Source organism: Ornithorhynchus anatinus, chromosome 11 (assembly GCF_004115215.2).
Source record: "Ornithorhynchus anatinus isolate Pmale09 chromosome 11, mOrnAna1.pri.v4, whole genome shotgun sequence".
Lineage (NCBI taxonomy): Eukaryota > Metazoa > Chordata > Mammalia > Monotremata > Ornithorhynchidae > Ornithorhynchus > Ornithorhynchus anatinus.
In genome coordinates this window covers 25,146,647-25,158,861 of record NC_041738.1, presented here as the reverse complement: position 1 = coordinate 25,158,861, position 12,215 = coordinate 25,146,647, and the positions used below count along the sequence as shown (strand labels likewise).

At 48.7% G+C, this 12,215-nt stretch overlaps 1 protein-coding gene across 2 annotated transcripts in view; it reads left to right on the top strand.

Annotated features, from left to right (window-relative positions):
- GPT2 (glutamic--pyruvic transaminase 2) overlaps window positions 1-11,514 on the top strand; it is a 54,833-nt gene extending 43,319 nt beyond the window's left edge. Inside the window, exons 8-12 of one of the 2 annotated variants that reach the window (XM_029075850.2) lie at window positions 3,589-3,763; window positions 5,709-5,864; window positions 7,710-7,822; window positions 11,041-11,178; window positions 11,414-11,514. In XM_029075850.2, coding sequence (XP_028931683.1) covers window positions 3,589-3,763; window positions 5,709-5,864; window positions 7,710-7,822; window positions 11,041-11,131 — 535 coding nt within the window. In that variant the 3' untranslated portion in view covers window positions 11,132-11,178; window positions 11,414-11,514. Of the gene's footprint in view, window positions 1-3,588; window positions 3,764-5,708; window positions 5,865-7,709; window positions 7,823-11,040 lie in introns of both variants that reach the window. The other variant, XM_029075849.2, reaches the window with a different exon arrangement.
- Window positions 11,515-12,215: the final 701 nt, after the last annotated feature.

The window sequence follows — 12,215 nt, the reverse complement described above, 5'->3', positions numbered from 1 at the left end:
TTTTCCTGAGGATGCTACTGTCCCCATCACCTCACAGCTGACCTCCTGGATGGCTGGTCTGAAAATAATTGCCCAAGGGAACAGTCTCCTTTTTGTTTTTAATGGTATTGGTACGCGCCAGGCACTGTACTAAGTGTTGGGGTAGATACAGGCTAATCAGGTGGGACAGTCATGTCCCATTTTACAAATGAGATAACTGAGGCACAGAGAAGGAAAGTAACTTGCCCAGGGTCACATAGAAGACAGGTGGCAGAGCTGGGATTAGAACCTGGGTCCTTCTGACTCCCAGACGGTGCTCTGTCCTCTAAGCTACACCGCTTCTACAGAAGCAAGTTAAGCCAAGGGTCGTGTAAACTCGTTTTGGGCAGGGGATGTGTTTACCAAATCTGTTATATTGTATTCTCGCAAGCGGTTAGTACAGTGCTGTGCACACAATAAGCGTTCAGTAAATACCACTGATTGGGAAGAACCAGACCTAATGCCATACTAATCGGATTGCTAATCCCCCTGCAGGGAAGTGTTTGTTTAGAAATGGAAACTAGTTCTGAACCTCTCCAGACTCTCTCTGCCAGTCATCCAATATCCTCTGAAGCCCACAAGGCCCTTAGCTGCATGGCTGAGAGTCCGTGTAAAGAAAATATTGAGACGCGGCATGGCCTAGTGGATAGAGCATGGGCCTGGGAGTCAGAAGGACCTGGGTTCTAATGCTAGTTCTGCCACTTGTCTGTTGTGTGACCTTGGGCAAGTAACTTTACTTCGCCATGCCTCGGTTACCTCATCTGTATAATGGGGATTAAGACTGTGAGCCCCAACGGGGACGGGGACTGTGTCCAACCTGATTTGCTTGTATCTACCCCAGCACTTAATTCAGTGCCTGGCACATAGTAAGCTCTTAACAAATACCATAAAAAAAGACACGGTCACTGCTCCCAAGAAGCTGATCAACTCAAAAAGGAGACGAGACTGACAATACCCAGCCAGCTCTGTGCCAAGCACTGTATTAAGCACTGAGGTTGATAACATAGGTTCCACATGGGGCTCATACTAGTATGTTTGGCTGATCCCCTGTTGTCAGGTTTTCAGACCGCCAGCTGGTAGGTTGGGGCCGGGCAAGTAGATGAATTCCAAACACTGACTCCAAGGCTGTGATAGAGGTGGGTTTCCCGGCAGCCAGAGGGAACCCAAGGGGGCAATTAGAATGATGGTTAGCCTTTCTGAGAATCTCCCAGCTCGAGGGTGGCACCCCGCTGAGTGAAATGGAAAGCCCCTTTAATGAGGGAGAAGGAAAGCAGCATGGCCTCGTAGCTACAGCATGGGCCTGGGAGTTGGAAGGTCCTGGGTTCTAATCCCGGCTCCACCATTTGTCTGTTGTGTGACCTTGAGCGAGTCTCTTAACTTCTCCGCGCCTCAGGTACCTCATCTGTAAAATGGGGTTGGAGACTGTGAGCCCAATGGAGGACAGGGACTGTATTCAACCCAATTACCTTGTATCTACCCCAGCGCTTAGTACAGTGCCTGACACGTAGTAAGGGCTTAACAAATACCCCAGTTGTTGTTATTATTATTAATAATAATAATGTTGGTATTTGTTAAGCGCTTACTATGTGCAGAACACTGTTCTAAGCGCTGGGGGAGATACAGGGTCATCAGGTTGTCCCACATGAGGCGCACAGTTTTCATCCCCATTTTACAGATGAGGTAACTGAGGCCCAGAGAAGTGAAGTGACTTGCCCACAGTCACACAGCTGACAAGTGGCAGAGCCGGCATTCGAACCCATGGCCTCTGACTACCAAGCCCGGGCTCTTTCCACTGAGCCACGCTGCTTAGTGGGCTGCCTCTATGGGACTAGGCTCTTGCAGACCCCACTGTGGAAGTTTGAAACCCTGAAGTTTCAAGCTCCTTTACCTGCTTCTGCTCCCTTTCAGAAGTTACAGCTGTCTGAGAGGGATTGTTTAGCAGGCATGAGGAAAGCTCAAAGGATTCCAGCTGGTTTAGCCTGGAAAAGAGGTGTGGGACTGAATAGCTGGCTTCAGTTTGAGAAGCAGCATGGCCTAGTGGATAGAGCATGAGCCTGGGAATGAGAAGGATTTGGGTTCTAATAGCGGCTTTGCCTCTTGCCTCCTGTGTGACCGTGGGCAAGTCACTTCTCTGTGCCTCAGGTACCTCATCTGGAAGATGGGAATCAAGGCTGTGAGCCCGATGTGGGACAAGGAGTGTGTCCAACTTGATTAGCTTATATAATAATAATGTTGGTATTTGTTAAGCGCTTACTATGTGCAGACCACTGTTCTAAGCGCTGGGGTAGATATAGGGTAATCACGTTGTCCTGCATGAGGCTCACAGTCTTCATCCCCATTTTACAGATGAGGTAACTGAGGCACAGAGAAGTCAAGTGACTTGCCCACAGTCACACAGCTGACAAGTGGCAGAGCTGGGATTCGAACTCATGGCCTCTGACTCCCAAGCCCAGGCTCTTTCCACTAAGCCATGCCCAGTGCTTAGTACAGTGTCTGGCACATAATATGTGCCTAACAAATGCCATTAAAAAAAAAATTATGAAGCATTTTTATGCTGCCCGACTGTTCTCTGCTGTCTCTAAGACTTGAGAGCAGTTGTGTTTTTGTGGGGGTTTTTTTGATGGTATTTAAGTTCTTACGTAACACTAAAAAAAAGAGAAAGGTGTTGTATTTGTTAAGCCTTGCTATATGCCAGCCACTGTACTAAGCGCTGGGATGGATACAAGCAAATGGGCTTGGACACAGTCCCTGTCCCACATGGAATTCACAGTCTTAATCCCTATTTTACAGATGAGGAAACAGGCACAGAGAAATGAAGTGACTTGCTCAAGATCACATAATAAATGGCAGAGCCAGGAGTAGAACTCACGTCCTTCTGACTCCACTAGGCCATGCTGCTTCTGCTAGGGTTGATAAAAAGCTAATCAGGCTGGGCACAGTCCGTGTCCCATATGGAGCTCACGGTCTGAATCTCCATTTTATAGATGAGATGACTGAGGCACAGAGAAATTAAGTGAGTTGCCCAAGCTCACACAGCAGACAGGTGGCGGGGCCAGAATTAGAACCCAGGTCCCCCAACCACAGGCCCCTGCTCTTTCCACTAGGCCTCGCGGCTTCTCGTTTGATTAGATATAAGGACGATCTTCCGACAGAATGGTCAAATGCTGGAGCAGACTATTGAGGGAAATGGTCAGACCTCCTGTCCCGGTGATCTTAAACCATCTGCCCTTGGTGGTCCAACCAGTTAACTTGCTTGGAAGCAGGGGCCTGGACCTCATGATCTCTTGGGATCTCTTTCAACTCTGGGACTCTTTTGTTGTCCACACCATGGTTTAATTTTAGAAGGTCCAAAACCTCACCTAGGAGCAAGAAAACCCCCGAGTAATAATCGGGGTATTTACTCTGTGCCAAGCATTGTACTAAGAGCTGGGGTAGAAACAAGATAATCAGCTTCCACAAGGGGTTCACAGTCTAAGTAGGAGGGAGCACAGGTGTACCTCGACCTATGTTGGTCACTGTGATGTCGGGGTCGGAAGTTCCAATCTGTTTATTTCTCCCCTCCGCTCCCAGGTGTGGCTACCGAGGAGGCTACATGGAGGTGGTCAACCTGCACCCGGAGATCAAAGGTCAACTGGTTAAGCTGCTGTCGGTTCGCCTCTGCCCTCCCGTTTCGGGGCAATTAGCTATGGACATTGTCGTGAACCCCCCCATCCCTGGGGAAGAATCTTTCGAACAGTTCAACAGGGTGAGTGGAAACCGGGGTCTTTCCCCGGAGCGTCGTTCCTCCCGTCTCTTTGGGAGCGATCGACGGGTCTCGATCCGTCGCCTGATTTGTGACGGCCTTTCTGAGTCAGGGCATTCCCTTCAACCTACCTCGTTACCCATGAGTAGCTCTAGCTCCCTGTCGGGCACTCCCGAGGGAGACTTGCCCACCCCCAAAAGGGCCAGTCTGCCCAGGTGCCCCTTAGGTCTTCAGCATTTTTCCTGGTCTCCCTTGGGCAACCGAAGACCCGCGGGGCCATTTAAAGTCTGGTTCTTGGGCTGATTTCCTGTGACTGAGAGGTGGCCCGTGATAGCGGTCAGGCACGTTAGCCCACAGGACCGGGGCCTGGAAGAAATTAGTCCGAGGTTTAAAAGGAACAAGGCAAACGCCCGTGGTTGAAGCCGGTGGTTCTGAGAGCGGGGAACGGTCTTCCGAGCAACCCCAACTCTGACGTTCTGCGGATGGAGGTGGGTTTTGGCAGTGGCTCATCGGCACTGTGCATCGCATTGTGCGAGTCCTCGCCTTGCTCCGGGTTTGAGGGGGTTTGGGTCAGGGGTAGGAGAAGGACTGTGCTCCCGGAGTCCCTCCCTTTGGGATCTGGGAAGGCTAGGAGATCATGGTGGGATCTCGCCTGGGAACGGGCCGAAAGGGCTGTGGTATCTGTTGTGCTGCCTTTTCAGTGTCCTCCCTGAGACAGCCAGGCCGTGGATCTCTAGACTGCAGGATGGAACAGCCAGAACTACTCCGGGTGGGCTGTTCACCACCCCCACCGCCACCTGATACGATATGCCCGCCTGTCATCCAGTTCTCGGGGCTCTGGGGAGGGGTAGAAAAGGGAAAAGCCCAAGACCGATTCCTGGGAAGAAGCATGTTCTAGTGGATCGACCATGGGTTCTAATCCCGGCTCAACCACTTGGCTGCTCTGTGACCTTGGGCAAGTCGCTTTGCTTCGCTGGGCCTCAGTTACCTCAGCTGTAAAATGGGGATTAAGATTACGAACCCCATGTGGGACAGGGACTGCGTCCTATCTGATTAGCTTGCATCTGCTCCAGTGCCTGGCATTCGTTCATTGTCGTATTTTTCATTCAGTTGTATGCAGAACCCTGTACTGAGTGCTTGGGAGAGTACACTACAACACGTTGAACAACCTGATCACCTTGTATCCCCCAGTGCTTAGAACAGTGCTCTGCACATAGTAAGCACTTAAATACCAACATTATTATTAAACAGATGCATTCCCTGCCCACAGTGAGCTTACAGGCTAGAGAAGAGCTAACAATCTAAAGGCACATAGTAAGCTCTAACAAATACCATAAACAAAACCTTCCGCGTGCCTTAGTTCCTTCATTGGCAAAATGGGGATTCAGTACCTATAATCCCTCCTTACCTAGTGGTGAGGGCACGGGCTTGGGAGTCAGAGGTTGTGCGTTCTAATTCAGGCTCCGCCACTTGTCTGCTGGTGACCTTGAGCAAGTCACTTAACTTTTCTCTGCCTCAGTTACCTCATCTATAAAATGGGGATTAAGAGCGTGAGCCTCATGTGGGACAGGGACTGTGTCCAATCTGATTTCCTTGTATCTACCCCAGTGCTTGGCCCACAGTAAGCGCATAACAGGTACCGTAATTATTATTATGTGGGACTTGACTCTCCTGTATCTACCTCAGTACAGTGCTTGGCAAACAGTAAATAATAAACGCTTAGCAGATAGTGTCACGTTTCTTTCCGTTGGGTGTCTGAGCTCTTCCCGGTTACTCAAGTGTTCCCTCAAGCTGATTCTACGTCAGGTCTGTCGGCATTTACTCGCCCCCCAGGGTTTACCCAGATGACCTGCTGCATCCTGAACCTAGTTCAAAGGCACGAGTCACACCACGGTTTCCCCAGGAGCTCTTAACCTCTCTTTCTCTCTGTCTCTCCGTTTCTCGCTAGGAGAAGCAGTTTGTCTTGAGCAACCTAGCCAAGAAGGCCAAGTTGACGGAGGACCTGTTCAACCAGGTGCCAGGAATTCACTGCAACCCTCTGCAAGGAGCCATGTATGCCTTCCCCCGGATCTTCCTTCCGACCAAAGCCGTCGAAGCTGCCAAGGTGGGGCTCTGCCGCCTGGAACCACCCAGGCCCTCTCTGCCTGGAGCAGGACTTTTGGTGGTGCCCATCTTTGGCCTTGGGGCTTGGGATGCGGTTCTGGGGCCCCACTTCGCGTCCTTGGCTATCACTGAACAGATTTTGTGCTTAACTGATGCCAGAGCAGTCAATCGGTCATATTTATCGAGCACTTACTGTGTGCAGAGCACTGTACTAAGCACTTGGGAGAGTACAATGTAACAATAATAATAATAATAATGTTGGTATTTGTTAAGCACTTACTATGTGCAGAGCACAGTTCTAAGTGCTGGGGTAGATACAGGTTAATCGGGTGGTCCCACGTGAGGCTCACAGTTAATCCCCATTTGACAGATGAGGTAACAGGCACCGAGAAGTCAAGTGACTTGTCCACAGTCACACGGCTGACAAGTGGCAGAGCGGGAATTCGAACCTATGACCTCTCACTCCCAAGTCCGGGCTCTTTCCACTGAGCCCGTGTAACACACATTCCCTGCCCACAGTGAGCTTACGGTCTAGAGCACTGTGCTAAGTGCTGGCTGATGTAGATACAAAATAATGAGAGAAGCGGTGATGGCCCAGTGGAAAGAGCACAGGCCTAGGAGTCAGAAGACCTGGGTTCTAATCCCAGCCTTCTGTGTGGCCTTGGACAAGTCGCTTTACTTCTCTGGGTCTCAGTTACCTCATCTGTAAAATGGAGAGTCAATACGTAGTCTCCCTCCTACTTAGATTGTGAGCCCTGTGTAGGACAGGGACTGTGATCTGATTATCTTGTACCTACTGCAGGACTCAGAATAGTGCTGGACACATAGTAAGTGTTTAATAAATACCACAGTTATTATTAGGTAGGCTAAAGCCCCTATCCCGTCCGAGCTGGGAGAAGCAGCGCGGCTCAGTGGAAAGAGCCCAGGCTTGGGAGTCAGAGGAGTGGGTTCGAATCCCGACTCCGCCACTTGTCAGCCGTGTGACTGTGGGCAAGTCACTTAACTTCTCTGTGCCTCAGTTACCTCATCTGTAAAATGGGGATTCAAACTGTGAGCCCCACGTGGGACAACCTGATCACCTTGTATCCCCCAGCGCTTAGAACAGTGCTCTGCACATAGTAAGCGCTTAGCAAATACCAACATTATTAGCGGTGGGGAGAGAGAGCGCATATCATATCTCCATTTTGCAGATGAAGGGACCGAGGTCCAGAGAGGTCAAGAATTGTTTATCTGATGTAAGATGCTGGAAATTAATTGGGGAAAACATATCAGGGACTGAGGAGTTTCAGGAGAAATTTGGATTATTTTTGCTCTCTCTGCTATCCCTATTCCCCATTTTCCTGGAGAGTTAAGAATTGGCTGCACTTCCTATGTTACGTGTCGGTACAGATACTGTAGAAGAGGCAGGATGTGGAACACCATTTTGTGGGTAGGTTAATTTTCTGTATTTACCTGAGCTTTTTCCTCTGGGGCAAATTTCTGCTCAGTCAACAGAGGTGATTATTCAGTAGAAACAAAGAAGGTGACTCTTAAAAGATGAGAGTCCAGCAAAACACGAGCTGCTGTTTACGGGCCACATGTGCCCAAGATAATCCTGGCTCCTGGTTTCGAAGAGTCAAGACCGTAAAATCAGGGAAAAGGCAGAAGTAAAGGAAGGTCATAGAGCAAGAATTTCCGAGAAAAGGAAGAGGCCACGGATGATGTGACGTCATCACATCATACGGAGGCCCCGGAGGGAGATACCTTTCAGGTATTGAGACTTTGGGGGGTTATTTTTGTTGGTATTTTTATTGACAGTGGGCTGGGGATCAAATAATGAATCCTGAACTCTGATCCATTCCCTCAGGCTCATAAAATGGCCCCAGACATGTTCTACTGCATGAAGCTACTGGAAGAAACTGGAATCTGTGTTGTTCCTGGCAGTGGATTTGGCCAGCGAGAAGGCACTTACCACTTCAGGTGAAGTATCTCCTCAGTGCCAAGCAAGGCAGAGGCTGGGTGGGGAAGCCTGAATTTCAACCCGATTTGTTTAATGCTGCGTGGGCAAGAGAAAGTTAGGCTGAAATTACAGAGTGTGGGGAGGGGGGTGTCTCCTGAGGAAAGACTCCCAGCTGTTCCTTTTCTAGGACTGCATTCCTTTGGGCAATCTTCCTTCATAGTTTGTGGAGAGGTGCCGCTCTCCGGCCTGTGAGTGTGGGAAACTGTGACCTCTGCGTTTCTGCTGGAAGGTTTGGTTCACACCTGCCCTCCTTTGGTTGGGTAGCATGCTTCCGGTGATTCCCCATCAAAGCCACAGGGACCTAGCACATTTTTTAATAGGTTGATAAGATTGTTCTGTCCAGCGGATGGGAACTAGGCCCAGAGTCAGGGTGTCTGAGGGCTGATCATTCATTCGTTCATTCATTCATTCAATAGTATTTATTGAGCGCTTACTATGTGCAGAGCACTGTACTAAGCACTTGGAATGTACAGATCGGCAACAGATAGAGACAGTCCCTGCCCATTGACAGGCTTACAGTCTAATTGGGGGAGATGGACAGATAGAAACAATAGCAATAAATAGAATCAAGGGGATGTACATCTCATTAAAACAATAGCAGTAAGTAGAATCAAGGTGATGTACATCTCATTAACAAAATAAATAGGGTAATAAAAATATCTACAAATGAGCAGACGAGCACAGTGTTGAGGGGAGGGGAAGGGAGAGGGGGAGGAGCAGAGGGAAAAGGAGGCTTAGCTGAGGGAAGGTGAAGGAGGGGCAGCAAGGGAGCAGAGGGAAAAGGGGAAGCTCAGTCTGGAAAGGCCTCTTGGAGGAGGTGAGCTCTCAGTAGGGTTTTGAAGAGGGGAAGAGAATTAGTTTGGCGGAGGTGAGGAGGGAGGGCATTCCAGGACAGCGAGAGGACGTGGCCCAGGGGTCGACGACGGGATAGGCGAGAATGGGGGACAGTGAGGAGGTGGGCGGCAGAGGAACGGAGCGTGAGGGGTGGGCAGTAGAAAGAGAGAAGGGAGGAGAGGTAGGAGGGGGCATGGGGATGGAGAGCCTCGTAGCCTAGAGTGAGAAGTTTTTGTTTCGTGCGGAGGTCGATGGGCAACCACTGGAGGTGTTTAAGAAGGGGAGTGACAGGCCCAGAGCATTTCTGCAGGAAGATGAGCCGGGCAGCGGAATGAAGAATAGACTGGAGCGGGGAGAGACAGGAGGAAGGGAGATCAGAGAGAAGGCTGACGCAATAATCCAGTCGGGATATTATGAGACCCCGTACCAGTAGGATAGCCATTTGGGTGGAGAGGAAAGGGTGAATCTTGGCGATATTATAAAGGTGAGACCGGCAGGTCTCGGTGACGGATCGGATGGGTGGGGTGAACGAGAGAGCCGAGTCAAAGATGACACCGAAGTTGCAGGCTAGAGAGACGGGAAGGATGGTCGTACCATCTACAGTGAAGTCAGGGTGAGGACAGGGCTTGGGAGGGAAGATAAGGAGCTCAGTTTTGGACATGTTGAGTTTTAGGTGGCGGGCAGACATCCCAGTAGAGACGTCCCGGAGGCAGGAGGAGATACGACCTGAAGGGAGGGGGAGAGACAAGGGGCAGAGATGTAGATTTGTGTGTCATCTGCATAGAGATCAGAAGGGCGTGGGTTCTAATCCAGACTCTGCCACTTGTCTGCTCTGTGTGACCTCGGGCAAGTCACTTTACTTATCTGTACCTCCGTTATCTCACGTGTAAAATCGGGGTTGAGACTCTGAGCCCCACAAAGGACAGGGACTGTTGTTCAACCTGATTTTCTCTATTCGTTGCTGAATTGTACTTTCCAAACGCTTAGTATAGTGCTCTGCACACAGGCAGTGCTCAGTAGATACCATTGAATGAATTAATTTGCTTAAATCCACCCCAGCGCTTAGTAAAATACCTGGCACATAGTAAGCATTTAACAATACCATCATCATTATTCTGGTTTTGGACAACTTCTACTTCTCTGCACCTCAGCTTTTCCACCTCTAAAGTGGGAATGATGACCCCTCCCCCGTCCCACTCCCCGTCCCCCAAGTTCCCTCCATCCTGATCCAGTAGGAACCAAGAGAGGATGAAAGAGATGGAAAATGTGAAGCAGTTGAGGCTAGGGAAGGAATTGAGGATCAGCAGGGATAGGCAGAGTGGGTGTCCAAGTGGCCCTGGGTTGGAGCGGGGCCGGATTAACCCTGGGAGCATTTGCTCAGATAAATTATTTAAATGAAGAAGAGGCTTTTGCCTCCCAAAATGCATATTGGTGAAGAAATAGTGAAAATTAGATATTTTGAGACTTCGTTCTGTTCCGTCAGTAGGGTACCAACAAATGTCAGGTATTTCTCTACAAGCCAGGACTCTCTAATACTTGTTAGCTAAGTTCTTCAGGCACTAAAATATTTAGTCCTAGTAAATCGTCCCTCGACAGAGAATTCAGTAAAAAAAAATTCATTGCTGTCCTAGAAATGTTTACCTTCTGAGGGCTTTGTGATATTAGAAAGTTAAGCTTTGCTGAATTTTATAATTCCTAGGGGTTTGATCATGAAGTAGGGGACCCTCTCCCCATTTTAAAAGTCCTACTAAAATCTCCTTAACCTTTAACCCTTAAACACTTTGATATTCACCCCACCCCATTATGTACATACCCTTATACTCTGTTTCATATATCTGTACTTTAATATCCCTCTGCACTTGACTCTGCTCTCCTTGAAGGCAGAAATCACACCTTCCAACTCTATTGTAGTATACTCCCCCAAACATGTAGTATACTGTTCTACACACAATAGGAGTTTCAGTGCTTAGTGCAATGCCTAGCACATAGTAAGGACTGAGCAAATGCCATTAAAAAAAAAGTGCTCAATAATTAGTTTATTGAGCACTGAAAAATAGTAAGCACTGAACAAATACCATAAAAAAGCACTCAGTGAATACTTTCAGTCATATTTATTGAGTGCTTATTGTGTGCAAAGCACTATACTGTGCGCTTGAAAGAGTACAGTATAACAAACGGACGCATTCCCTGCCCACAGTGAGCTTACAGTCTAGGGGGGAGACAGACATTAAAATTTATTAAAAAATACCATCAATCGATTGACCACCCTGAAGTTGGCAGCCCTGGTACTCCAACTCTGGTCAGTTTGCTTTCTGTCCATCAAATTTCTTTGTTCTCTGTCCAGAATGACGATCCTCCCTCCTGTGGAGAAGCTGAAGATCGTCTTGGAGAAGATTAAGGACTTTCACATAAAGTTCCTGGAAAAGTACGCCTGAGAAGAGTGTTGGGACGACCAAGGGGATCATGGTTTCCCAGGAAACAGGTATCTCCAGTGTCGGGACCCTGGACCACCATATCTCCGGCCAGCAGTACAACAGACTTGTCCTCCCTACACCATTCCTTGGGGGGGTGGGCGGAGTGACAGATGGGGTCCCGTTCGTTTTTAGTTTTGCTCTAGAAGACGTTTTTGTGCCTTGACGAGGAAGAAGACTTCTGTTCTTGACCTCCGTTCCTGATCAGATACGTTTTCACCGCCCCGTTTTTCTGTCGGTTTACAGCGGACTGTTCTGGTGCTGTAGAAGATGAACCTGCCGACCGAAGGGGACTGATGGTCTCTGGCTTTGCTTTTGAAATTTAAATAAATGTTAAAAAGCAACTACTTCTCGAGTGAGGATTCTGAGCCAAGAAACGGGCAGGGGTTAGAGAATGCGAGGCGGGACTCAATGAAGTAGGTATTTGAGTGGCATTAGAAGCTCAGCTTTCACCTCCTCTGGAAAATAAAGCACTGGAAAAAAGGAGTCCGAAGCTCACTTAGGGGGCAATGGAAGCTCACAGGCTGTTTTTTGAGGTCAGGAGGCTGTCTTAAAGGAGCCTGCTGTTGAGATAACCCTGTCAGACAAAGTTTCAGGTTTACTAAACTAAGAGAATTAGTGACAGTGGGCAGATAACTTGTCCACGTGTTCTACCACAGAAGCCCACACTGAGATAATTCTACTTAGAAGACTTATAGAACAGGTACGTATGTTATTCCACACTTTGTTTGTGCAGTTAAATCCTTCAAGCGGACTTTATTTCATTGTTTTATGATATTTTTTAAGCACTTGGTATGTGTCAAGCACTGTTCTAAGCGCTGGGACAGATACAAATTTATCAGTTTGGACACACAATCTGTGTCACATAGGATTCACAGCCTAAGTAGGAGGGAGTAAGATTTAGTCCCCATCTTGCAGTTGAGGAAACTGAGGTATAGGGAAGTTAAATGACTTGCCCAAGGTCACACAGCAAGCAGGAGGCAGAGCGGGGAATAGAATCCAGGCCCTCTGAATTTCAAGGCCACGGTGCTTTGGATGCTGTTTGAGG